This window comes from Lonchura striata, chromosome 3, assembly GCF_046129695.1.
Source record: "Lonchura striata isolate bLonStr1 chromosome 3, bLonStr1.mat, whole genome shotgun sequence".
Classification (NCBI taxonomy): Eukaryota; Metazoa; Chordata; class Aves; order Passeriformes; family Estrildidae; genus Lonchura; species Lonchura striata.
Genome location: NC_134605.1, coordinates 29,122,885 through 29,150,800, shown reverse-complemented (window position 1 = coordinate 29,150,800; position 27,916 = coordinate 29,122,885). Strand labels below are relative to the sequence as shown.

The 27,916-nt window shown below is 38.0% G+C and overlaps 3 protein-coding genes across 4 annotated transcripts in view; 1 reads left to right on the top strand and 2 right to left on the bottom strand.

Moving 5' to 3' along the window:
- BTBD9 (BTB domain containing 9) overlaps window positions 1-7,487 on the bottom strand; it is a 121,160-nt gene extending 113,673 nt beyond the window's left edge. For both annotated transcript variants that reach the window (XM_021550403.2, XM_021550404.2), the window contains exons 1-2: window positions 7,376-7,487; window positions 5,325-5,491 (exon numbers count right to left, since the gene is read on the bottom strand). In XM_021550403.2, the coding sequence (XP_021406078.1) occupies window positions 5,325-5,406 (82 nt within the window). In that variant the 5' untranslated portion in view covers window positions 5,407-5,491; window positions 7,376-7,487. The remainder of the gene's footprint in view (window positions 1-5,324; window positions 5,492-7,375) is intronic.
- Window positions 7,488-8,788: 1,301 nt separating this feature from the next.
- Window positions 8,789-16,214, bottom strand: GLO1 (glyoxalase I). The gene is made up of 6 exons (XM_021550405.3): window positions 16,085-16,214; window positions 15,004-15,086; window positions 13,675-13,815; window positions 12,804-12,871; window positions 11,815-11,904; window positions 8,789-9,939 (listed from the first exon to the last, which is right to left on the bottom strand). The coding sequence occupies exons 1-6, from the start codon at window positions 16,163-16,165 to the stop codon at window positions 9,851-9,853; spliced, it is 552 nt and encodes a 183-aa protein (XP_021406080.1). The 5' UTR covers window positions 16,166-16,214; the 3' UTR covers window positions 8,789-9,850.
- A 2,285-nt stretch (window positions 16,215-18,499) lies between these two features.
- DNAH8 (dynein axonemal heavy chain 8) overlaps window positions 18,500-27,916 on the top strand; it is a 118,508-nt gene continuing 109,091 nt past the window's right edge. The window contains exons 1-9 of the mRNA XM_077781753.1: window positions 18,500-18,527; window positions 19,621-19,814; window positions 20,435-20,569; window positions 22,596-22,680; window positions 23,523-23,671; window positions 24,991-25,180; window positions 25,539-25,702; window positions 26,693-26,869; window positions 27,212-27,325. Of these exons, the coding sequence (XP_077637879.1) occupies window positions 18,500-18,527; window positions 19,621-19,814; window positions 20,435-20,569; window positions 22,596-22,680; window positions 23,523-23,671; window positions 24,991-25,180; window positions 25,539-25,702; window positions 26,693-26,869; window positions 27,212-27,325 (1,236 nt within the window). The remainder of the gene's footprint in view (window positions 18,528-19,620; window positions 19,815-20,434; window positions 20,570-22,595; window positions 22,681-23,522; window positions 23,672-24,990; window positions 25,181-25,538; window positions 25,703-26,692; window positions 26,870-27,211; window positions 27,326-27,916) is intronic.

Below are 27,916 nucleotides of genomic sequence, written 5' to 3'. Positions count from 1 at the left end.
TGATTACATCAGCCCAGCAATATCTGTTTGTACCACCAATACCACTTATCACAACATAACTTTAAGTTTATAGACAACAGTAAAACTGAAATGTCCTCAAAATAGAAAACTTTCTATCACACCATGGGATGATAGAAAAAGATGCATTTGTTATTTGTTACTCAGCTCAGGTAACAAATCTCAGGTCTGGGTACTCCTCGAAGACTTCCATACCACACCCATAATTGCTGTTGTTAATCTTCATTTGCAATAGTCAGGCAAACCAATTACGTGTGACACATAATCAAGGAACTCTCTATTATCTCTCTTCTGCTAGTTTAAACATGTGTTGATTCGGGAAGCTGATTTATGATACTTCATCCATGTACAAATATTGGCACATTTTAATTTTACAATCTATTTTTATTTCAGATTTTTTACTACATTCCACTTCTTTTGTTTACGGAATCCACTCTTGTCTTTGAAAAATAAGAACAGGTACTGTTATATGTCCAGCCAAATTAAAATAAAAAAAATAAAATATTTATTTTGCAATCAAATTCTATCTAGCCAGCCACAAGGAAAGAACAGTGCCGAGCCCAGAGTTGGCCCTGGGTGTGCAACAAAAAAGTCAGCCTCAGCAGAGGTTTTCATCTATGCCCACACACCTCCATCCTGGCACAAGCAGTTTTTATAGGAAACATTCTGCCTGAGGCCAAGATTTCGGTAATCAGTCTTTTCTTCCATTCAGAGTCCATAGGTTAATGAGATTTTCTTTTTTTGGTGATGAGGAAGAACAATTTAATGTCTGGAGTTGCTGAATCCCTTGATTAAATTTAGGGGAACGCTGCATTCACATGTATCTGCCCCAGGATTTCCATGATATCCATCTTGGGTCCTTCATACGATGATCAGCACCTGGGGTCCCGGTGTCTCTCCAGACATGGCCCATCTCCTGGCTGAGCCACATCCCACGTGTAAATCGGGTTTCAACATACACCAGGTTTCCCTTGCGAGGGTGGGGGGGACTCCTAATACAAACGTGTATACTCCAACAAATATTCGATATCACATATATCAAACTAGAAATGGTGTGAATTGTATCCACTACACATAACAGTGCTGTCTGAATAAAATAAAATACAGTCTGAGAGACTGTAAAAGTAGTGAAGACAAGGGAATGCCACCAGCTGCACATTAACTTTGCTTTCAGTAGCTGTGGATATTGTAATGTGCCAATAGGGAAAAAAGCTCAAGGGAAATAGTTTCTATTTAAGGTTAAATAAACAAATAAAATCAAAAGCACACTTCCCTCTCAAGAGTACATAAACCTTTGTCTAAACAAGTATCATTGTATATAAGAGGGCAAAGTCTGAAGTGGGTACAGTTGCTAGTGACCTGAGGATGCCCAGTTCTTATGAACATCAAGATGCTGAATAGCAAGCAGTGAAAGTAGAAATTCAGATATCAGCCTATGTGTAAGCAGCAAGGCAAATTTCTTCTGATGTGTCATGCTCTCTGAATTGCTGGTTCCATGTACTATTCCACCATCAGTTTCAAACACAAACATGCTGAGCACTGGAAATACATGGACTCATGATGGCTACAAGCTGAGGAGGCCTTTGACATGTTTGAATGACCCAACGTGTTGGGCACTGGCACCTTTACAAAACCATATTCATACCCTTTTTGTGCACTATGGGTATCACCAGTATATTGAAGAAACATGGCAACTCATCTGTTGTCTACCAGTACAGATTTCCAACAGTTTTGTCTGTATTGTGGATTTTTCATATAAAGCAGACCAGTTAGACAGTCCTGCCTCCAAAATATAGAACCAAATAATACATTAATTACTATCTTCCTAGGCTGGATTCATTAATGGTACAAATTCAGGTAACCCTGTAAGCGATCTGTATATTTCTTGTTTGAGGAAGTAAAACTTAATAACCTCTTTAGTCATGCCAAGTTCCTATGAGCTCACAACTTCCCTGTATAGCTAAACATGTCTTTTTCTAGTTGTTATTCAAAAGTACAATTTATGATTAAAAAATGGATGCTGCTAAGAATTTGGGCAGAGCCCTTCCTGAAGCTCCCGCTGGCATTTTCTGTCATCAAACAACATCACCTTTTCAGAGAATACAGGCGCTTACTCTTCCTGGTAGTCAAAGAACATGGCATTTGTACATCTGTTGCCAGCACCACAACCTATTTCCAGGAGGTATTCAGAGTGTTATGTATAGTAAATATAATTTGCACCATTCCTTGTATGAAATATGTAATATTGGATACTTGTTAGATTATGCCCTTTGTATTAGTTCCCTCCCCCTTGCAGGCGAGACTGGGTGTATATTGGAAACTGATTTATAAGTAAAAGGATGTGGCTCGGCCAGGAAATGGGCCATGTCTGGACTCCCGTCGGGACTCCAGGTGTTGACCATGGGGACTCCAGGTGTCGATCATCAGGTGCTGATCATCTTGTAAACGGCCCAAGATGGATATCATGGAAATTCTCAGGCAGATACATGTGAATGCAACCTTCCCATAAAATCTCATCAGAGATTCACCTACTCCGGACACTGAATTATTTCTCCTCATCACCAAAAAAAGAAAATCTTATTAACCTATGGACTCTGAATAGAAGAAAAGACTGATTGCTGAAATCTTGGCCTCAGGCGGAATTTTCCCTATAAAAACCACTTGGGCCAGGATGGAGGTGTGTGGGCATAGAGGAAAACCTCTGCTGAGGCTGACTCCTTGTTGCACACCCAGGGCCGACGCCAGGCTCGGCTCTGTTCTTTCCTTGTGGCTGGCTAGACAAAATTTGATTGCAAAATAAATATTTTATTTTTTCATATTAATTTGGCTGGACAAATTTTCATTTATAACAAGAGGTAATTAACTGCTTCAAAAGTCAGCTGCTGCAGCTTTGGTCATGACATAGAAATAAATAAACAAAAGTATTCTCAGTGATTCTGAAGCACCATTAGAACTGCAACAATCTGAAAAAGCACTTAAGTTCTAAGGCCTAAAAAAATTCTCTGACCTCACTGAAAGACATGCTATTTGGTGGCTACCTTCAAGAACTGAGCATGTGAAAAATGCAGCCTGGTATTTATGACATAAAGCAGCATGCAATACTACATAATATGTGTTCATAATATGTGTTGTGTTCCTGGAGAAATAACCACCCCCTCCATGCTTTCAGTTTCTTGTATTTCTACTCAGCAGGTAATATGTAACATGTTATGGGATACAAAAACATGATCTAGGAAATTCAGCAACAACAGTAACGACATCCTTTCTGAACAACTCTCAGTTGTGATGAAAGATCAGCATTCAGTCTCTTCCCTCTCTCATTTAGGTTAACATTGAAGAATCCTCTGAAAAGCAGTGCTGCTTCAATGAAACATGAAAGTGATCTTTTTCTACCAGGTGTAGAAAATTGAATGTAAGAAATTAATCATTAATTATTTGAAGAAAAATTGTATATAACATGAGTGAAGAATGCTTACATAACTGATAGCTCTATCAAAACTTTAGAAATAAATGCAAGTAAACAAATTATTCCTAGAATTACTTTTTTCATTAAATAAGTCCAGTTTATAAACACTGAGCAAATAATTTCATACCCCTAAAACAACTAATTCCTACATTCTCTAGTTTGTACCAAACAAGGTAATACTTTCATCAGAATTACACAAAGAGAATTTTCTTAAATGTAATTCTTTTACACTGCTCTTTTATCTCAAAATTGGTTCTCAGTTGATTGGATGGTACTTGAGTAGTATTTCAATTTTTTTGTAATTAAGTACTTCATAATTATTGTAAATAATTTCAAGTAAAATATTACTTTAATCTCAATTTTTATTACTACAGACTCCCAGAACATGATAGGTGTAACAGTAACACTACTGTACAAACATACCACTGGCTCAAATCATATGGTTTATGTTTTCAATGGATACACATATGTCTTTTCATAAATATATAATCTCAGGAAACAGAAATTTTCAGTAAATACTTCAACATTCAAAGTGCAAATACTTTGGTTCTGTCAGAACCCTAGATCCTTCGTACTTCTAAGTAACAATGGTTGGTTCAACCAAAGTTGAACCTAAGTAAAAATTGTAACAGGGGAAAAAACAAACAAACAAGTTTTGATACTTTGTAGCCAAAAATAGAAAGAACAATCTCTTGGAACTCAAAATGTCTCTCAGACATTTTTGGAGGTTCCAGGCCCTGGGCAGAAGCATTTGAGACCCCGGCAGGCAGCTGGAAACAGCTGCGATTTTGAGTTTGAGCCATGGAATGAGTTACCAACTTTGAAGGTGGAACAAGCAGTCACAAAAGTTTAGATATTATAGTAGAAGTAGCTACAAAGTAGAGGGGAGAATTTTTTAGTATTGTACAGGGGGGTTTTAACACCTGTACAGGGGGAGTTTTACTTTGTACATGGGGTCAGAAGTTCTAAGATGGAGGAATGTAGGCCGGTCCTGTTCTTCCTTGCCTCCATGTTCTTGGTGATGCTGGCTGGCACTTACGGATTGGTTTAGAGTAGAAAAGCACCATTTAATATGGGTAGTAGGTATTGGGGAAAAACTGTAAACATGTATCACATAATGTACCATATAAAAGATAGCAGCAGCCCTGGGCAGGGAGAGAAGAAGACAGCAGACAGAGAGGGTGTCAGAGGTGTGTGCGCCTCTGCCTGAGCTGCTGAGCAAACCGCAGTAGCCAGAGAAGACAATCTTCTAGATAGCTTGCAATAAACAGCCATGAGACTGAACAACAAGAAGCTGCAGAGTTTTTCTTTGGAAGCACAGGTTGGAGGAGAGCCTTTACCACCACCCAGAACCCCTGAACCAGGCCAGGGTTCCAACAACAATCCACCCATACAACTTTATAAATACAGACTATGAAAACTCAAATAACGGCAATTCACAGAACTTTCAAATCCCATCTCCAACCCTTCTGTTGTGAAAGGATTAAAAGGAAAGCAGATGGTAACATTAGTGGAAACTAACCACACCATCCAATCACAGCATTCTAAACAGCAATTTAGTACCAAAAAATGTTTTGACTCAAAGCATATGGGAAGTTATGCCCTGCTCATCTGCAAACACATTCCCATCACTTAAGTGCTGTAGTGCTAACATTTTACACACTCCTCAGACGCTTTCCTGTCACAGAAGAGTGGGAATAAGTTTAGCTAAGTACAAGAACAAAATAACAAGATACTTAGTCCAGATTATTTATTAACATATATATAAAAAATTAACATGGTTAAAATGGCATACAACAAAAACATTAAAATATCAAGAAAACACATCGGGTCCACTCACCAGTGAAGCTGTCTGAAGACCTACAGTGCGTGTAGCCTGTAGGCAGATTCCCTGCTTCCGGGAAATTAGGGTTCTTTGCCATTCTGAACAACAGACAGATTGAACAGCAAGCTCATAGAAATGTTATTCAGCAACATCCAGCTGCACAGCAACAACTGGACCATTTCCTGGAACAATGCATGAAATACACATCATCAGAAATAATGAGTACAAAGCCTTATGATGAAAGTGAGAGATGCATATTTCTCAATTCAACTTCTTGCAGACATAAATTCTTTAAAAAGCTTTCAATTTAACAGGAAAACTTCTAAAAACATTAGAATATAGGAATAGTATTGCTATTCTGAGTCATCATAATTTAATTTTGACTGCTAATATTTTAAACCATTAGAGAAGACAGTAACACATCGCCATATTCCATATAAGCTAAAAAATTCTAACCTGATATTTCTGCTACAGCATTAATGCTCCTGGAAAACACCATTTTCCCAGATGGGTGTCCTAATTAAACTAGGTCTATACAAACTGTATCACACATGCTTTATTCCCTACACAGACAAAATTCTCCAAGTGTTCTTGCCTAACTAAAGTGTTGGGGATTTCATTTGGGTTTTGGTAGTTTTTTTTTTACAAAACTTAAGGCAGCTGCAAGACCTGTCTATTGCACAAGCCTTTTTTTTTTTTAACAGGAAACCAAAACAAAACTGTAAGGTTAGGAATGGAGAAATATAGAGGCTTGATTTGCTTAAATACATAACCAACATAATGAGTTTCTCTCGACAATTACAAATTACTGCTAACCTTCCAGGAAGAAAAATAAACTGTATTTAATTTGCTAAATGGATGATATCTTGATCTATGAATTCTCTCATGATATGTTCAAGAGAACAAAGGAAGAGAAGGCAGAAAAAAATATTTTTAGGTAGTCTCATGAACTAGAAAGTAATCACACCTTAATCCTGCAAATCAAATCCAGGCTTTTTACAAAGAAAAGTCTTCTGGTCTTTGAGGACCAAAATGTAATACATAAGTATCTTTCCTATAAGAAATGCATGTTATCAAGTTTGCCTGTGTTATCAAAATACATTCAAAAGGCATTAATGAAAAATCTTGGGTTTTTTTTGTTTGGTTGGTGGTTTTTTTGGTTTTTTGTTTGCTTTTTGTTTGTTTGTTTTTGTTTGTTTGGTTTGGTTTTTTTTTTTTTTTTTTTTTTTTTTGCTAAATTTGAGTAGAATTCCCAACAAAACAGCTCTAGCACCGGATTTAGAGTTGTAACAGAAGACACATCAAATACACCTGCTCTGTGAGCAGGCTCAAATTAAATCCTGAAACACATAACTTAAACGATTCCAGCACAGGACTTTAAGAAGGTCTGTTTACTATGCTTTAAAAACATGAGCAAAAAGCATTGCTTGGCAAGCGAGATCACCGGAAGATTGCTAACAAGTTAACAGCAAGTTGTTTTTTTTTTTAAAGTCTGATAATATGTCTTCTAAGTTAAGAGTAATTTCAATGAATCACAGCAGTGCGTAACTTGCAGAGTGATTGAACTACTACGACACCAAACATTGGTGAAACAGGGAAAACATTGAGTACCGCGAAAGCATCAAAATACTGAACTTGTGTTTTCTTAAGAAATAAAATTCTAATTAGATGGCCGTAGCACGGCCTTGCGAAGCCAGAGGCAGAACGAGGGGGCGGCAGACGAGGCGGGCGCGGACCAGCGCGGGCGATGCGCCCAAGGTCGCGCCCGGGGCAGCCCGGGCCGCCACCGGCCCTCAACGCGGGAAGCGCCAGGGGAAGGGACCCCAGCCCGCCCGGCCGGCCCCTCCCTCGCCTCCACAACGAGGCACTTCAGGTGAAACCGCTTCCCCGCCAAATGCGCCCGGCGCCTTCCCCGGACGCCGGCGCTCCCCCGCCCCGCCCCAGGTCGCCCTGCCCGTGCCCGGCGGCAGCCGCCGACGGCAGCACCTCAAGACCCCAGGCAGCCTCGGGACCCCGCCCGGCCTCAGGGCCGCGGCCGCCCCGCCCCTCCCGCCCGCGGGACTCACCGGCCCCTCCGCCGCCGAGGCCTCCTCTTCCCGCCCCGCCGCCGTTCAACGTCACCCGGCAGCGCGCTGAAGTCACCGGACAGCAGCGGCCTGCGTATGACGCCAGTGGGTTCCGCCGCGCCGCGGGAGCGCCGCCGCCGCCGCCCTTTTTCCTGCTCCGCCCCTGGAGCGCGGCAGTCGGGACATAGCGGCGCTGCCGGACAGCAGGGACTGTGAAATAGCGACCGCTGTTTAACCTTCCCCGCCACCCCTGTCCGCTGCTCCTTGGCTCCATTCAAAATCCCTGTTTCCTTGGTAGCGGCGTGCGTAGCTCCTGCCCTCCGCTGCGTGTCCTGCTTTCCTGCGTCAGGAGAGCTTCTCCCTGCGGGAATGGGGAATGTGGGCCTGTCGCTACGTAAGCATGACTGACTTGTGTTGCGCTGCATGAAGCTAAATTTATGCCTTTTGGGAGGCAAAGCACTACACGCTATTTAATTCCATGGTTTATTTAGAAGAAAAGAAGCCTTCCTTGGAAGAAGCAAAAATAGTGGCCTGTAATCAGTTGGAACATGAAACAATTTCAGAAGTTTTTCTGTGTCTAAAATACTTTAAAAACGTTGCAGGTTAAGACTTGTAATTCTGGATTTGGGTTTTTTTTGCTTACTAAGCAGAGAAGCTTTAGCCTAGCCTGCTGCTACTTATGTAGTTATCCACTGGACTACATGATAGGAAAGATGTGTGCTAATGTCTTTACAAACAATTCCATGGGCAGGGTATAGGTATTAATGCCTTTGAAATAGTTCCTAATGTCTCTACCAACTTCAAGCCTCAGGTTTGTAAGAGCCCAGACAATTTGACTCCTGAAACAAATGGGTCCACACACAAGCCAGTTTCTGCATTTTGGGGGAAAATGACATGTTAAGGAGGAAGTATGTGGTAGGCAGTTCAGAAAGGCTGTACCTTCCTAGTACCTCAGCCAATGGGGAAAGAAGAGGTCAACATGTGGCTGGGAGTTTATAACACGTGTGTGCCCCAGTGAACACTGCCTTTATTTGAATATATTTGCAGGACGACTGTCTCCTTTGTGGACACTGGCTTTTCATAGTGTGGCTTTTCTGCTCACATGGGGGCTTTCAGGGTCCTTCCACTGTCTGGACCCAGCACATGGCAGCAGGAGCTGGAGTCACACCTCACCCAGTTTTTAGGCAACCAACTCCCTTTGGCACTGGCCACCATCGAGCAATTGATTAGGTTCCCAAGACTGTCCGGGAGACAGATGAGAGGTGGACCAGTGAGGTCTGTGAAGAGTCCACAGGAAAGGATCATTAGAAATTTCATTGCCGAGTACAATGATTCCAAACAGAATACTCTAAGCAAAACAGCAAGCCTTTCAGTCATCAAGAATTCAACAAAAAGCAAAGCAACACTTCATCATGCGTTAAAGTTTCTTGTAGTTTTCACCAATGTTTTATTGGGAAGTGAACTGCAATGCCTTTACACTATTTGTTAGCCTTTGGTTACCCTATACATTATTTGATAGCCACATAACTGAAGACGTTAGGTGCTACTCCAAGCAGAATAAGACAAGGCAGAGGGTTTTATAATTTGTGTAAGACATGGAAATGCTCCATGTTTTCCTGCTGCTCACAGGTATGTACCACCACTTGTTTTGGGAGGACAATCAAACAGAGAATCTTTTTCATTAATTTTCTAGAGCAGAATATACAAAGAATTTAAGTCAAATCTAGCCCCAGACTTCTCCTGAAACAAAAATTATGAGCAAGTTCTTCCTAGTGTTGAAAGAGACAAGGGTCACTGCAAGTTGGCAGCTATGAGACCTCTTCTCTTGGCTGTCAATCAGCAGTCAAAAGCTGAGCTGAAAGACTGAATTCTTTCTGCTGTACAAATTTATTCCTTCTATAAAACTTCTTTTTGCAAGACAGTTTAAGGCTGCTCCTTAAAAGAGTTTTGCCTGGAATAATGTAAATAAGATTATGAATTTTATAAGCAAGCTACTACTCCAGTCAAAATTAGCCTGATATTTTATTTTTCTAGTATGCAAATTAGGACATGAAGCCTTCAGGATCTTCTGACTTCATAAATATACTGAAATTTCTTTTTGCTTCCTCATTGATGCTCATCAGTAGTAACACAGGAATTGTTGCCCATTTAAATCTAATCAGTGTGAGATGCAGTGAGCTTCTGGTCACATATCTTTTGACAGTGTTTATTGAAATATTAACATAAACAATGTTCAAGAGGAGAATCTGTGTAAGTGCTCTTCCAGAAAATGACTGAGTATTCCTAACTGGAAACAATTGGCAGTGGCATCACAGGAGAAGAGAAAAGGAATCCAAGTTAGGTCCCAGGGGATAGTTTTGGAGGAGACTCTGAACGTGACTGATTCCTCTCTATTAAGCAATTTTCACAAACACTATTACAGATTTTCTCCAGGAGTCTGAAAGTGGGTCTCTTATACAATATACTTTGCTAGAACTAAGTGAGAGTCACCATGTGTTTAGGATTCAAAATTTCAATCCAGTAGCCATCAGGGTCCTGAACAAATGCAAGTCCTTTCATTTTACCTATTACGGGAAAAAAAAAAAAAAAGATAAAATGAAGACTACATGACTGATTCTAAATGTCAAATATGACTACTTTCAAAAATATTTTTAGTTTTGCATGAGAATTAGTTCAAATTTAGACAGATAATTCTAAAAACATCCAGCTTAGTTTTTAATCGGCATTAGATCTCTGTATGCAAAACCGTCAATCCTACTCTCAATAAAGCTGTAGTTAAAAGTCACTTTGGAATTCAATCTTTTGTTGATTGAAGTTTTTTGCATATGCCCCAGTAAGTGTTCATCCTCAAAATTCAGGAAAATATTTCTGTGCTCTGGGGATGTTTTGATATATTTTCTTGAACTGGCTTTGCTGGTATAAAATCCTGTGTTCCTCTGCCCTGTTCATCTCCCACCATTCCCAACTCCACAATGAAATTTTACCATAAAATTTTTACCTCTGACATGGTTTACAGTATACTTCTGCACCACTTCATAAAGCAAAGAAATGCAGGACAGGATTGTTATAGATTTTACTGCTGGAAACCATATTATTCCTTAAAACAAGCTCCCCAAAAGTTGTTTTCAACAGTAGATCAGGACAACACAGCTTAAAGTGTTAACCACACACTTGTAGTTATACTTGCTCCATTAAGTTATTTACTGTAACAGACCCAGCCTAACTCTTAATATATTCTAGTCACAAAAACAACGGAGAAAATAGATGTTTATTCATTAAGGCAGGAAAATAAACCCTATGCTTGATCTCCACCATGCTCTGCAAACAATGTTAAACCCAAAACTTCATTCTCCTCCTTGGCATTTGCTGCATCAATTTTGTTTCTGAATTTCAAAGAAGAGCTTTTGCTCTGCCCCCACCCTTCTTCTGCTTCAGGAGTTCTTTCTTGTGATTCTCTCCATTTATAGTCTAAGCTTGTTCTTCTATGTACTTTCATGCCTACCGCTGCACAGCTGTAAGTCAGCAATTCTCACTTCAAGCCTCTCACTGTTTAACAAACAGACAAATTAAAAAAGGCTCAGAAACTCTAAAATGCTAGAAATACCAAGATCTGTTCTTAATTCAAGAAATCAAGTTAAGTTTTCAGCTACATTTCTTATTTTGCTTCAGCTGAGAACACAGTGAATAAGATGAAAATCACTTAAATCTGTTTTCAATTACTAGTATTACATGTCTGGTTTTGCATGCATCAGTCCTAAAAATCTCATGAGGTCTTTTCTATGAAAGAGAATCCTGCTGAAAAATGCAAGACTTCTCACCACTTCTGCATTTTGGGATATCTTCACATATGCATTCTTTGCATATATACTCTCTGAATATTTGTGTGATACATTATGCAAGTCAATTATGATAAAGACTAATGGGCTACTCCTACCAAAGCTGAAAGAGCAGTTAAAAATATAATAGCTGGTAGGTTGTACAGTAGGTGTTAGGTGGATTTACATGAAAATAGCCAGAAAAGTCAAGAATGACTCAGTTTAAATAAGTGGGAACTATTATGTTTTGACTTACTTTCCTAAGACAAGAACCAAGCAGATTTGCCATGTGACTCTGATCCATGTTACAGTAAATTCTGTAACAACTCTAGGCAGCAGTATAAAATGATATGTAAACTATGACATCAAGAGAGAATGTGAATTTTACTGAAGGTTAGGCTGCATACAGAAGGCACATCACAGACTGATGTATTATTGTTACTGGGATGGATCTATTGTCAGTTTTGCCCACTCTGTAAGGCAGTGCAGGGGTAACTGGTTTTAGAAACCTCTAAGCAGTGGCAACTCCTAGCAACGCATTACTCAGCTTTCCAGGAAGATCTCATAGACAGAATATATTAAAATCAAAGGGAAAAAATTTCTTGCATTTCTGATCAGACTTACCATCATCTGGTTTCTTCACAAATTTCACTCCTAGTTCTTCAAACCTCTTACAAGCTTTATAAACATCAGGAACAGCAATTCCAATGTGTCCTGTGAAAGAAAGTAAAAAGAGTGAAGTGCAATATAAATATTGCTGAGTGTTCTGTGAAAAAAAGTTTAGTATTTCATGCTGTACTTCACAGAAGCAATGACTATATTTAAGAGAAAATTCCAGAAAGAGCCTTTTGGATATTAACATTATTCTTCTTCAAACAGCTGTCTTTTGATAATGCCTTTTAAATACAAATGTTTGAGTTGAAGTATCTTGTGCTGTTTAGACAAGAACTTTATTTAGAATAGGAAAACATAAGATTTTCAATCATACTGTTATATCAATGTGTTCTTTGTTGGAGTGCAGCTCCATAACAGGATTTTGTTACATTTGCTCTGTTTAACAGCACATGGAGATTATCAGCAATGCTGTTTTTGCAGAGACTGACACTAGTGCTATGCAAGGGTTGAGCTTACAAATCACTTCAGGAGCTTTAAATGCCAAGTGGCTGGACCAGTGTGAAAACTTATCTCACAGCAGTGACCTTTCAAGCACTCAAGTTATCAAATCAAGCCACACAAATAATATCCTCAGTGATACAGAGAAATGGAATTGTCTTTCTACCATACAATTGTTAATTAGTGGATTATACAGTGGAAATCCAAGATTAAATCAGTTTAACCACTATGATAATCTAATACACAACCACAACTGATGTTCTTCACTCAGTAGTTACAATTGGCATGTGTTTGTCTGCCAAAGGATTAGATTTTTGATAAAGAGTGTAACTATGGCTCAATACTCTGAAACACATTGCTTCATTTATTTTCATCATCTTTCACAGTATACATGTTGAAAGAAGAGAGATAAAGGATGAAAGGCAAGTTCCCTACTTTCCAAGAGTTAGCACATTTTATTTCAAAGCTTAAAAACTATAAACAAAAAACTAAAGACCTACCAAATCCCCGGGGATCTGAATTGCCATTGTGGTAAGACTGACTGTCATCATTTTCAGTGCCCCAGTTGCTGTAAGAAGCAATTATTACAGATTGAAGAAAAGCATTAAAATTAATTAATCCTAAATGTTCAGTTTCCCTGGAGAGGGTAAGTTGTTTTTCCTAAAAAAACCACAGAATTTCAGCTGTTGGCCGCATTCATTAAACTATAAAGATCTTCCCTAGTCATGGGCTCCAGGGATGGTCTTGGGACAATCCAGTCATGTCATTCCTTCACTATTATTTAGGGTCTACATTTGAATGAGTCAGAAATACTCCTGTTTCATTCAGACTAGAGAGATGGTTTTGCTGCACATGTCAGTTTAACTACCCATCACTGGGGAACAGCAAGTGAGGGTAGCAGGTAGTGCAGTTAAGTAAGACAGTGTTTGGGAGATTGTGTCTGCACAATTATAGTGATTACTAGCATTAACCAAATTATCCTGTTTACAAGAAGCACGTTTTGACTTAATACCACTTTAGATTAGATTCCAAAAGCAATAGTTACCCATTATTAGGATGCTTTGGGGATCCAAAGAAAGGTCTAGCCACTTTGGGTTTCCCTAAACTACTTACCCAGATGGCATGATTAAAAAATACACCAAGTACTGTTTCATATTAATGTTCACCATATTAATGTTTGAAAGAGCTCTGAAAGAGGAAGATTAACCTTTCCAAATATCCAGTCTCAGATACATTGTAAGTTTGTATGACAGTGAAGATGTATCCACAGTAATGATTAAATTTTTTATTCAATCTAATGGGATTTACACTTATCCAATACTATTTGATCACTGTTAGCAAAGTGTAATCTCTCCTTATGTAAATACTTACTGCGTCAGTTCAAGTGTAGCTTTTCTAGAGAAGGTCCATGGTGTTCTCTCAGCTTTATCTTTTGGGATATCGTTTTTATCTTCATACCCCAGGAAATAGAGTGAGAACTTCATAGAAGGAAAGTCAAATTTTTGAAGCAGTCTAAAGGGCAACAATTATTTTGAAATAGTAACTTAAAAGGATAGTCAGGTAGCTTGCAAATAAACCAAGATGGGTTTATGGAAAAATTATTTTCATGAATTTCTGCTCTTCTATAATCCACACCTTAAAACAGCCACATTTTAAACCATCAAGTAAAAATACTCCAGAACACATTACAAATCTACAAAATTTAAAAGAATCAGATGTTTAAAAACCAAACTACAAGTAACTGAATAGAAAAGTCAGTAGAAAGGCTTCGATCTTCAGATTGTCACTCTGTTACTTGACTGTGTTTTCATAGGAAAACCTTTAACCACTTTAAAATTTCACCAAGGAATAAAAATATCTACTTTGAATCTTACTCATTCTAGAGAGCTCGGTGGTACCAGACAAACATACCTTTAGATTAAATACATTTACAGTTTCAATAGCTAGCTATAATGATAAAACTCCTTTGTGATGTGACAATTTAGTCAACTAAAAATACAGGAAGCATACATTTTATGTGAGGCATTTAACTGGAACAAGTAGGCATGCAAAATTAATCTTATTTCTTTTTTACAAAGTATTTTTTATTTTCACATGTTTTCACTACAGTGGAAGTAATTTATTTTACTTTAGTCTGGACTAATTTCAAGATGTTTACAAACATATTATTTTGTTTTGAAATAACTCAAATGGTAAGAATGAACAAAAAGCCCCAGCATAAACATGTTAAACTACTGCATGGCATCTGCCTTCGAAAGCCCTCTCCACAAGACTGAGCCTGGACTTTGTCTTCACCCTTTATTTACTTATTCTCATGTGACTGGAGGCAGTCATAAGCCACTTCTGAGAACCAGCAGAAAAAACTTAATTTCAAGATTTTTAACAATGATTCCTCATTATAAGCACAGTCATAAAAGTTACTGAGCTGCAGGCTCAGTGAAGAGGAAATAAGCAAGTTGTACCCTGATAATTAATGACCTATTTAAGAAAAAAAGAAATTTCTAGTCAAGGCCAATATTAGTTCATTTGCACCTTACGCATGTACAGCTTACTGCCAGACCATCCAACTAAGCATCAGCTGATGGGACAGCATTGTTTATGTAGATAAACCAATTAGTATAATTACATCCTAAAAAAAAAAAAAATTCAGAAGAACAGAAAAAAACCCCAAACCAATCACAGCATACAAATTCTACTCACATCATTCCAAGTACCCTTGTATAAAAATCCAATGACTTCTTAGGATCCTTTACTCTTAACATTGTCTGCTGAAATATAAAATCCTATAGGGAAGAAAAGATTTGTACTTTATATATCAACCAGAAATGAATTATAGGTATTAATAAAGATGCCAGTTAGTAATGACTCCAAAACCAGGAGGTTCAGAAGTAACAAAGAGAATTATTTCAACTTTTGTCCTGATTCTACACATACAAATTTGTATTATATAAATACATCTTTGTAACATAACATTTAAAACAAATAACCAATCCCATGAGTGGTATAATTCAATATGTATTACCAGATGTATCAAAACAGAGTATCCTTATATTTATTATTCTTTTATAGGGCTGTAGCATACATGAACAACTTCACACACAAGTGCAACAGACACATGAATATTCAATATTGAGCCTCCTAGACTCCTGAGCTCATTATTGTTATTAATTCATAGCATTGAAATAATAAATTCACAGATATTGAACGTCTGTCAAGCTTGATTATATCTTGGCAGTAGAACCGGCCTACCACTCTGTAAGGATATTTTCTTGAAGCCCCAAGGTAACTAAATACTAAGAAGCTTGTGAACGACCAATGGAATAAAAAGTGAGTGGTATAATAGGCGACAGAGGTAAGGGGGAAAAAATTAAAACTTCAACTACAATGTTCTGCTAATAAAAAGAAAACCGTTTGGGGCGTTTTGACAGGCTTTTCCGTGCCCCCAGGCAGTGACTGCCCGAAGCGCCCCGGAGCGCTCGCTCAGAGCAAGGACAGGCGCGGGCCCGGCCGCGCGCGCCCCGCGGGGTTCAGGGGCTCGCAGGGACCGGCCCAGCCCGTCCGCCCCGCCACGACCACGAACGCCGCCGGGCTGCCCGACAGACAGGCCGCCAGGGCAGCTCCGGGCCCGGACACATTTCGCGGCGCCGCCGAGATCCAGCCCGGCCCCATGCTGGCCTCCATGCCGGCCTCCACGCCCCGCACGTCCGCCCACTGAGGCGCCGTGAGGGGAGCGGGGAGGAGCGGGCGCCACAGCCCCGGGGAGCGCCCTCAACCACCCCACCTTGGTGCTGGCATCCGGCTCCGAGCAGGCGCCATAGGCTGCCTCGTCCGTGAGGCCGCAGGGTTCCGCGGGGGCAGCCATGTCAGGAGAGGAGGGCGGAGACGAGGAGGAAGAAGGAAGGGGAGGAGGAGGCGGAAGAAGGGAAGGAGGAGGCGGGAAGGCGGTGCTGCGCCCCACGCCGCCACCGGCTGGGCCGCTCCGGCGCAGGGGTGGCCGAGGAGTATTGCAGAAGTGTGGGATCAGATCGACTTCTGCCGGTTCATCCCTAACTCACAGCGAGCCCCTCAATTCTGAATCAAGCGTTTCAATTTTTGTTTTTATATTAGTCAATAGTTTTATCTGCGTAGTTATGATTAAACGGCTACATTGTGGACGTCGTCTGCTTGGCTAATCTTTTGTTTTAAGGAAGAGAGAAAGCAATCCTACGATGAATGGGCTGTCTGGACTAGAGCCACCAAGAGTGAAATCGTGAAATCAGCAAAACTGAGTAGTAAATTGGAAAAAGAGAATCCCAGCAATGGGCAGTTGTGACCGCTTACTCATTGACCGCCCACTCAAAACGAGTCCCAGACTCAAGTGGAAGGAAGAATTGCACCTGTGGACTGATTAGCATTAGAAGTGAAAGACACAACTAGCAAAAACTGGGTTGAGCACTAATTAATAGCAAGGTTATGTAATTTCTAATCAATGAATGCTGATGCTTTTGTTTGTTGGCATTTATAAATACTATAAAGGTTTGATTACTGGGGAGCCAGCATTTTGTGCGTTGCCACCCAGCTCCCTACTTGGAGCAAAGTAGAATAAAAAATAGAAATATCTTGCCTCCATGTGTGAATTGATGCTGCACGGGTAATGAGCCTGCATTCAGGACAACATAAGGACCAAAAGGAAGGGGCTTCCCTGACTGTGGCATTACTTAGCTGAAATGTGGCGTGAAAGTGAGGATCCCCTATGGTGACCTGACAACACATCCCTCCAGTTGCCGCCAGAGGCCGAGGGTACCACACCCGTGCTAGAGCAGACACAGCTGATAACCCAGCTCCACTGGAATGGTGCTGCTTTCGTAAGTCCGGGCAGTATCAGGCTGTTTGGGAATCCTGGCCTTGCCTTGTTATCATACTCCTGGCAGCCTTGGTTTAGTGTTGACAGAGGTTGATTTCTGCTTTTTCTTCCAGGTGCTGGGAAAAGATTTCAAGTAGCATTTGTCAGAAAATCGCAGAATTGGCCAGATTGGAAGGGACCACAGTGGACCTGTTCCAATCTACCTGCAGTGTTGTCCCAGAGTACATGGATTGTGTGCAGATGGGTTTTGAATATCTCCAGGGAAGGACACTTCCACAACCTCTTTGGGCAATTTGTTCCAGGGCTCAGTCACCCACATTAAGAACTTCCTCATGTTCAGGTGGAACTGCCTGTGCATCACTTTCTGCCTTTTATCTCTTATCCTATTGATTGGTACCATAGAAAAGAGCCTGGAAACATCCTCTTGGCACTCCCCTTCCACCCCTTCTTTAGATTTAGATACACAGAGGTCCCCTTTCAGTCATCTCTTCACCCTCTGGAGTTACACATTGTCCTTTAGTATAAAAATATCATTTCAGGCCTAAGAGCGAAGGATAGTATTTCTCTCAAAAACGTAGAATGAAAACCAGGATTGAATTCCCTGTGTGGGGAAAAAAAAAATAAAACTCCACACGTTTTATGATCGAGAGCAAAGCACTTGCACAGCCCAGAGCTCAGTCTGCCTTACTCAAGTAACTTCCATGGGCACACTTAACCACGCGAACCGCGCGGGCAAGCCGTTCCCAGGAGCACGAGATCTTTACGGTGAAATGACGGTTCGGGTTCTGGGAGTCGAATTTTGGCCGGCCGTGCGCGGGCCGCAGCGGGCGGGCGCCGGCAGCGCCCTCCGGGCCCCGCGGCTGCCGGGCGGGCTCTGGAGCCGCCGGCCCGAGCGCGCCCCGCAGCGGTTACGGGCTCCGTTACCGGCATCGGCCGCTTGCTCGTGGCGGGCGCTCGACCGTCCGCTGCGCCCGCTGAGGGGAGCGCCGGTGAGCGCTGCGCTGCCGGGGGGCCGCGCCCCGCTGCCCGCCCTCTGAGGAGACACGGCTCCGGCTAGGGCGGTGAGGAATTTCTCCTGCATCTCTCTGCCAAAGCTGAAGTGCAGGCTAAGGCAGCTCAGCTCAGCTTTCCAGAAGAGAGCCGAAAGGCTGTATTCCCAATGCTTGGGACTCCTCCGCTTCTCCTTCCCTCTCATTCTCCTTCAACCCTCCTAAAATGATGCATGCGGGTAGCCAGACCTACTTTCCTTGAATGAGAAGTTCCTCTAGAGAAGCTTTGGAGCATCCTGGGGGGAAGGAAAGGAGATTTTGACATAAAAGCATGTTTGTTATTCCAGCCGGGAGAGGGCGGCAGATGGAGCTCATACAGGTTTTTGAAAAGTGTGAGACTTTAACCTGAACTGCCAGGTATCTTGACTATAGATTTTGGAGAGGCAGGGACAATGCCAGGATCCAATGCAGCTTTTGTGGGTTTTTTAAAGAAAGCTGTGAGAACCCCACCTCTCTCATCTTGTGCTTTAGGGGAAAGTATCAGCTAAAAGTGAACCAGCTAAAAGGCAGGGAAATCAGCATCCAACCTATTCCACTTGAGTGGAATAGGCAAGGAGGAAAGTACCACTGCTATGGCACTCTTTTTTTTTCTTTTTTTTTTTTTTTTTTTTTTTTTTTTTTTTTTTTTTTTTTGGTGACTCTCCTAAATTTGGGGTTTTTTTTGGTTTTTTTGGTGGTATGTTTACTTAAAGAAAGAGATGAACACTTTCTGTGGCAGGTGATTGATTGCATGCCTAAAACCAGAGAACATCAGCCAATTTGTCACCTATTACATGGGCAAAAATAAGGAGCAAGTAATGTACAACAAGGTGTTACTTTTCAGGTGATGCTCTTCATGTCAGCTTCCCCTTTGATTTTTTTATTTCCCAAATCAGGTAATAATGGCTAAGAGAGTATATAACACTGTTACAGCAGTGGGAGGCTTGCCCTTAGGCCTCATATGAACTTCTAAGAAATTTTTGATAGTTATCTTGATCCTTATTGTAATAGTACACTGAGCAGAATAGCAATTTCTGTGAATGCAAGTCTTTTTGTAAGCTCAGTTGCTGAATTTGGGTATATATTTTAGAAATTAAAATTTAAATAAGTCATCTGTGTTTGAAACCACCTATATTTCTCAGTAATCAGATATGCACTGAAATTATTTATATTTTAAAATATATTTGTTATATAGAAAGGCTTATTCGTGCCATGAAATTCATGTGTATAAAAAATTTTTTTTAAAAAATGTCTCATCTTGACATTTGTAACCTATCATAAAAATGTGTATAATGTCTAGCATTTTAAGAACTGGAAGAGGATTTGATGAGACTATTAAATTTATATACCTCTAAAGTCAGTTTTGCGATGTTCCTGTCTCCTGGAAAAGGTAGACTTGAAATGTCTGAATTGTTATAAACATAATCTTCTCTTTCCAAATTTCAGATTTTAGAATGGCGGGGGTACCAAAAAATAATAAAAAAGTTTCAGCCACTGGAGAAGAAGTAGCCAGATCTTCTCAAACAGCTCAACGATTAGTGAGCCTTTCCTCTTCATCTCGTTCTTTTGGAAGTCAAAGTTTTTCCAAGTTTTACCGCCCTAGTGGAGTTCCAAGCGTGCAAAGTTACAAAGCAAGAAAGGTTATATTTCTGGTTCTTTCCTCAGATTATTAAATTCAATTTATATTAATCATTAGTTTAAATTTTTAATTTTTTAAGTTTTTGTTTAGACTCAGTTCTTTTTACTAAATTATTTCTGGTAGAAAGTGAGTCTTTTTTCCCCATGTTTGTAATATTTTAAAATTTTAAAGTAATAGAGGTCAGAAGCAGGAGATAGTAACTGAATAATTTACAATGAAGCAAAGCTGTACTCAGCTTAGTTCCTGCAAATATTTATCCACCCTAGATACTTTATTTTTAATGGATGTTTTAACTTTTCTGTACTAATCTAATAAATTGGAATTTTGATTGTGAACAAGGAAGCCAGTTAATGTCACATAAAAATCTTAAAATCCACCTTAATATTCTTAATGTTTGTTTTTTCTTGACATATCCTCAGGTTTGACTTCACATCTTATAATAACACTTCATAATTTGTTCTTCTGTTAGCCTCTGAAAATTTAGGTACTTTTAAAATTAGGGCATTTTGCAGCTGTAAATACAAGACGGTAGATTTTAGCATTAGTTACAAGTTAAGTAGCAGGTCATTGTTGTGATTACTTTGTGCATTTTTAGCTTGAAAGTCTTGTTTAATGTTTTAGATTCAATATGAAAAAGCAAGAGAAGATCGAAGAGCAAAAGTTAATGCTTCATATAAATACATATTTGAAGTTCTCAGTGCCAGGGTAGGCTTAGACTTACCAACTGTGGAAGAAATGATATTGGATGTCCCTTCGGTGAGTCTGTCCTGTGTGCCTGTTGATTTAATTTATTAGTTAAAATATGTAGCAGATTACCCCTTTGATAGGAAGTGTTATCCATTATTTTGATTGTTTCTGCCAGAAAATGTGATTACTAAGGCACACAATCAGTCTAGAAAGATACCTGTCTAAATCTTTCAGCTGAGTTTCCCAGCAGGTTTGCAAATATCCCCAATTTTTGATTGTGGCTTTTTCACCTTTCTTACCTCAAGAAAAATATAAATACTACTGTTATTTTGATCTTTTTACATCTGCCAGTTCCAAGCAGTTTCATCCATCTCAGACTGATTTTATTATGTTCTAATTATGATCACATTCATTTGTTAGGCAAATTCTCAATTAAATTTCTAAGATTGTGCCAAAGTGTGTAACTTATGGGAGCATTTTGAGAATTAGCATGTTGTTTGTAATAAGAAGGAAGATTAATCCTGCGCCATTTAAATAGTATGGAAATGTTTGAAAGACCCACTAAGAAATTTCATTTTTGACCTCTTTATTTATGTTTGGATGTTCAAAAGATTGGGTTAAGTGGGTCTGCAGAGTGTATAGATCTCAAATTTGTGGAACTTCTGAAAGCTTTCATTATTTTTATGTGTTTAGTGATGTCTTTCATGATGTTTCAAAGTGATTAAACAAACAGGACGAAACAGTTAAACTGTACTTTTAATTCAGTATGGCTGTTGTGAAAAGATATGAATCAACTTCTCTGATTACATTTTTGTTATTTGACTGTTGTTGCACCTGATTGATGGTTTTTTGTCTGTTAAGAGAGATTCTACTTAACATTTAAAACTCAGCCAGATAATACGTCCTTTGATAAAACAAATCAATTCTTAGAACTTCGGTTTTACTGTTACAAGCCAAATTTAGCCTTACTCCAAATGGGTTTAGGTTTTTTTTGTTTATTGATATTTTTACATCATAAAATGTACTTAACCTCATTTGTTTGGGTTTTTTTCTGCTTACACAACATAGAGGTGTGCTAAGTATTGTGCCTTTTTTACATTTGCTAAATTATATATAGTTTTAAATCATTCTGATTTAAGGTGAAACTGCTGTTCTACACCAAGTTTGACTAATCCCAACACTTGAGAAATTGAGAAAGTTTGGGTTCTTGAGGGTTTGTTTTTTTTTTGTATAAGGTTTTGGTTTGGTTTTTCTGTTTGTTTATTTTTTGCTGGGTTGGGGCCTTTTCTGGCTGTCACCAGGACCATCTGAAAAATTATTGTGGTTGAATATTTTCCTGCTCCCAGTTTTAGTTTATTTATAAATAGTTTAGTCTGTTGGGGCTGTGTCAACAAGTAGCTGTGGAGACAGCTCACATCTTTCTTTCTGTGTAGAATCATACCAGCCCCAAAGTTACTGTTTGTCCTCCTCTTCCTCGTAAGCTGGAGTGCTTCTTGTAGTTGTGAATTTTTTCCTGCTTTTTGTCCTTGCGCTTTCAGCACTTTAACAATTTTTTTCTTTCACTGTTTTGGGGGTGGGTCTTTTTAATGTATTTTTCTCTGCTTTAACTCTTAATTCACTAGTGCTGTTAACAAAAGTGAAATGCACTTCTAGATCTGGCTTGCTTTTACTTCTTTTATTTTCATGCAATGTTGTCTTCTCACAAGAGTGGCTTTAAATTCTTGTTTACCTGAGTGTCACTCATTTTCCCATCATTGTTCTGTTTCAGATTTAATATTGGTTTATTTTGGAGGAAAAACATGCTAATAAGTAATATGCCATAACTAGAAGTGTATCCTTTGCCTGAAGAGGTGATGCATCTCCACACATGCTTGCTAAACTTTTGATCTTCTTTTTCTGATAAGGGGGAAGCAGGAGATCTCATTACCATGGCTGAGTCCTTCAGTTGGACTCTTCCTATCTTCTCACAATATTTGAGGATAAACATTGTGTGCCATCTAAACTTTAAACAGTAGCATGGTCAAATTAGTTTTGCACATCTTAAAGGCACATAAAAGTATTTTGAGTAACACGTATTCACTCTTTGATTTAACAGTTCGATGCCTTTGATTCCTTTTTTGCCAAGGGAGGAAGAAAATCATTGAAAATTTTCTATCAAGAAGGAGATCCACGAGGAATAGGTAAATGTTTTAGCAATAATAATACAAGCACATCTAACAGTGCATTCTGTTGTTAATTTTGTTTGAGGCTTCTCAGAATAAAATCTGCTTTTGCTTGTTCAGAATTTTGCAACCTTTTGCTCCGAGGACTGAAAATTCATATTTTAAATGCTTGCTTCAAGTCAAATTGTTTAGAAAAAAATAATCTCAATTTTAACCATTCCTAGAAGAAAAATATGAAATCTTATCCTGAAGTACTGAATTAGTTGTGACTTTTTAATACATGAGGTTTGCCCATAGTTCATTAGAAAGCACTTTCATAAAACCTGTCTCTGAATTTTCACTTATTATAAATATTTGAAATTTTTCAGATTTCATATGTATGATAGAGAATTAGAATGTAATGTCTGAAATCCCTAATGATTCACTAATTACTGCAAATAGTGTTCTGTTACTTATTTATATTGAGCTATCAAATGGCATAGGAATATATCCACAGAGGACCTGAGGCCATCTCATAGTATCTCTTTTCTCACTTAGGCCTGACATCTTTTTTGGTAAGACAAATGAAAATAAAGTACCTTAGACACAAGCAAATTGTTTCAGAGCTATGGGCCTGAACAAATTCCCTTTTAATTGCATTACAATGCATCCAAATAAGTTTGTAAGATACACGTTATACATTTGGTGTAGTTTTCTAATTGTGTGATTAATTACAATTAAAATTATACTGGCTTTTGTTCTCTAACAAAAGAAGAAAATAAATTATTTATATGTTCAAATTTATTTCCTTATATTGATTTTAAGCATTTTATAATACCCTCATTTTTAAACAGAGCCATACCTATGAAATTCCTTTTCAGAGTGTGGTCGGGTAATTCCAGATGTTGAAAAAGGAAGTAAAATCTTTCAATTTTATTTGGAGAGGACACCAGACAAGATCACAGGACTATGCTTATATTTCATTCGCTATAAGAATGACACGTCCATAAATGAAAAAACTATACATGAGGTACTCTGTCATATTAAAAACTAAAAGCTTTAAAAGCAGCTATTTTTTTGTTCCATTATTTTTTTCACAGTTGTCACATAACTAAAGTTACTGGTAACTCTTTTGCTCTCCATTTTGGGTAAACAACAAATAGCTGTATCTCTTCAGCAAATACTTGTGAAGTTAGTGTCTTAAAGGATTCTTGTTAAATAAATGAACATTAATTTCTCATTCTCCTTGATATTTTTCAAACAAAGCTGCTAAGTATATTTTAATTGTGATCAAAATCCCTAAGGTACAAGGAAACACTGAGAAGAGTTTATTGCAAATACCAGGAGACAAAAAGTTTACCTGTAACTATTTATGTGTTTTGATAAATAAAATGCAAAATACACATTTATCCTGTGTGAATTATGTGGCATGAGATTTTCCGCTTTAAAAGACAAATTCTTATATAAGTGTGGGCTTCATTATTGTTCATAATTACATGTCTTAATATTTGGGCACTGCTTAAGAGACTGTAAATTGATAAGAAATAGTTTCACATATGTGTTTTGTAATTAATATTATTTCAAGTTCTTCAGACAGAAAATCCATTATTATTTTACATGCTTTATATTTCATATTAAAACATTCCATTCCTTTTAAGAGGTAAGAAGGTGAAAGAGAAAAAAACGATCAGAAGAAAGATACAAATTCTGTCTTTATCAGGGGCCTCGGTGTTGGTCATAACTATTACTTTTCCATCAAATTCCATCTTCCCAATTAATTCCAAATGATGAAGGGATAAGGAAAGAAAATTTATATTCTAGGAAGTTTGTTACATGTTAATACTTGCTTATTTTAAGGCCATTTAAAATACTGGAATATTAAGAATAGTCAGACCTTGCAAAGTTTTGTTTTGGAGAGTAGGAAAAAATTTAACTTGATTCAAAATAATATATATTTAGTCAAATAATTGCTTCTAATATAATTTCAGATAAGGACATTCAGAGAGTTTTTTGCTGCTTGCAATTCATTAATTAGTACCTAATTGTGGGTGAGGGCATTTTTCTACCATTTCAAAATTTCCAAACTCTGTGTCATAGATAAATAACTGATGTAACAAAAGCATAACCAGACAGCTTTTAAAAACTGTATTAAATAATTGTTAACTTCCCTTTTTTATTGAGAGTACTATCTTACGGCTGCACTGTAGGTGTGTTATGTAATGATTTTCTCTCCTTAAATTAAAGTTTTGGTTGGCATATTGGAGTGCTTTTATAAAAATACGTTGAACTTACAATACTGTTTCTAGTGTAAGATACTGCTTTGATAGCAATAATATTTTTACACTGCAGGAAATTTCCTTTGGTGTTTTGGATGCCACTGATGGACTCCTACCTGGTCTTAAAGATGTAATAGAAAAGGTTTTTCTCCCTGCTATCCTTGCTACAAGTAATTGGGGTAATTTAGGTCAGTCCAAAGAGGATACAAAAGAAAAGCAGAATTTTGTGGAAACAATTAAGAAATACATTTCATTTTTAGGAGGTAAGCATTGCATTCAGGAAACAAACTAGAGGAATTCTGCTTAAGGATTTCTATTTAAAGGCAGTAGTGCATAGATATGAAACTTTTCACATTCTGCAACGAAAAATAAAGTTATCCATTATTTGCATAATATATACATTGGGTGGATTATTTTCTTAAGCAAATAGTGACAGGTTGCTTCTAAGGAGTATCACTGCATTTAAAATCAGATACTTCTGGTTTATGTGAGTGCAGTAAATTGCTACTATATCAAAACAACATTGACTGTAGATGCATATTTTCAAATTTAAATTGCTTTGACTGGTGGAATTTTTTCTAAAGTCTTAATTGGTTCTATATTGTAATTACCTTTTCTCAGGTGCTGCAGCATGCATTGAAGGAACAGTTGAGTTGAAAAAAATAGATCACATTAATTTTTCTGAACTTCAGACATTTGATAAAATAACTGCAGCCGCTGACAATTATGACACAGTTTACCAGCTAGAGGAAGTACTTATGATATGGTATAGACAAATTGAACACGTAAGTTGCTTTTTTAAGACATCGATTCAGCATGAAAGCATGAATATGGATGAATATTTATAAATTATATGTGAGACTTGCCTGAAGTTTGCTAAAGGCTTCAGCTGCATCTCCCCCAAATTAAGAGAAGTGCTCTGCTTCTATGCACAAGTGAAGTAGATAGTCCTTATGCCTAGCAATTTACAGTCTAGTGGGAATAAGAGTTTCTGAACACTTAATTCACAAATAAGTAAATAAGAAGAGAATGGAGGGTTGCAGGACTAATAACAGTGGTGAGGACCATGTATGTATATTGAACATACCTAACTGTACATCACCTGTTAAGTTTCTGCTACCACTTGTAGTGGGAAATACTGCTCTTAGAAAGATTTTTGATCAGGCCTGGCAGGTTGTATTTTGTCCTGTGTAAGTCTTGCATGGTAAGGTCTTAGTTATCCAAATACTAGTGTCTGAGGCTTCCATGAAAAAGAGAGAATCCTTTATCAAAATATGAATCTGTGTAGACAGGGAGATACTCTACTTATAAGGCATACTATAGTTAGTGTGTTTAGTTCATGAGAGTAAAAATGTAAAAGACATGTAAAAAGAGCTGACTGCACATTTATCAACATGCAAATGGATAAATTTATGACTGATATCTAATACTTTTATTAAACTATTTCTTGAAGTTCTGTACAAGTAAAATTACATTTGGTGCATTTCAATAGGTTCATAGGTTCTGGTTAAAGGCTTATCTGTATATGCTGATACTCACACATGACATGACAGCAATTTAACATATGTATTAATTGCCTTAATTTAATTTTAAGAATATGATTAACTGCAATTCAGACTTAGAAAGCTTTTCCAAATGGTACCATTTTCATATGTCAGTAACTGCAAGCTTGTTCCTTTCTAAGTGAGTTTCCTCAAGAGCATTTCTTCTCTATAATGACTTGTCTATTAGCTGTATTAGGCATTTGGTTTTTTTTTTCTCCAATTGTATTGCAGGTTCTGATTGAGAGCAAACAGCTAAGGAGAGAAGCTAAGGATTCAGGTCCACTGATGGAACTGGAGAACTGGAAATACATGTCTGCTAAATTGGACTTTATTATTGAACAGATCAAAGGACAAAACTGTAAAGCTGTTATCAATGTTCTGAAAGTTGCACACTCTAAAATACTAAAGGTAATATTTTTTTTCTTTTTTATGCCTTTTTTACTATAAAGATGTTTGTTTGTTTTTATTTCATCTAAGAGAGATTTGCTGAGGAGAATTAGAAGAGGAAAATTTAGATGTGTTGCTGGTGTACTGAATGTATCCAGACAAAAAAGACATTTCAGGGATGCAGCCAAAAATGAACATAAAATACATTATCTATGTAATAAATACAATAAATTAACTTATTAGCTGCTTTGGCAATGCATCTTAAAAATTCATTTACCAAAGTTTACTTCTGGCAAGTAAGTGCAAGTTAAAGAAATAGTTCACTATGTATGAAGTTTTTCACAGTACTTTTTTTTCCACTAGTCATGGAAAGAATTAGATGGCAGAATCACAGATGCAGCAAATGAATCAAAGGATAATGTGAGATATCTAAGCACACTTGAAAATGTTTGTCAGCCCCTTTATAGCACTGATGTTGTAAGTATGCCTTTCACCATTCTTTATGCATAGTTTAGGTATTTACATAGAAATCCCAGAGCAAAATAAAGTTCCCCTTCCTTATATTTACTTAAGAGTAATTTTTTCTAATTTACGTTTCTAGTTTTGCTGATTTTTTTCTAAAACCTTGTCAAGCTAAATGTTTAAGCATTATTTTATTATCTATTTCATAAAATATAGTATTTTGAAATATGTATTTATTAAATAAGCATAAATACATATGATTGTCTAATAAGTCAGTCCTGCTGCTGGTATTATTTTTAACGGCAATTAAACCAGCTACATATTTTATAATACAAAAATCTCCAAATATGTCTTCCACTGAAAATGCTGAATATGTCAATGATCACATAACTGTGACCAAAGTACCAAAATTTCAGTTATATAGAAAATAATGAAACCTTATGGGGTCCTAAATGGGCAAAACATTTTTTTTTTTTTAAATATAGAATACAGTATTATGTGCTTCTATTTGCAGAAGTACCTGCCAGTCAGAATTTAGACAATTGGTTGTCCAGGTGCACAAATCAGTGCTAGTTCAAGATATTTGTTATTTGGGATAATAACCAT

Bases quoted from the DNA above. Each gene is read 5' to 3' on its own strand.
- GLO1 (XM_021550405.3), bottom strand. From the start codon at position 16,165: ATGGCTGCCCCCGCGGAACCCTGCGGCCTCACGGACGAGGCAGCCTAT. The intron at 15,087-16,084 runs GTGGGGTGGTTG...TCTTCCCTATAG, and splicing joins AGCCGGATGCCAGCACCAAG to GATTTTATATTTCAGCAGAC. The intron at 9,940-11,814 runs GTAAGTCTGATC...TTCCCGTAATAG, and splicing joins TGTGAAGAAACCAGATGATG to GTAAAATGAAAGGACTTGCA.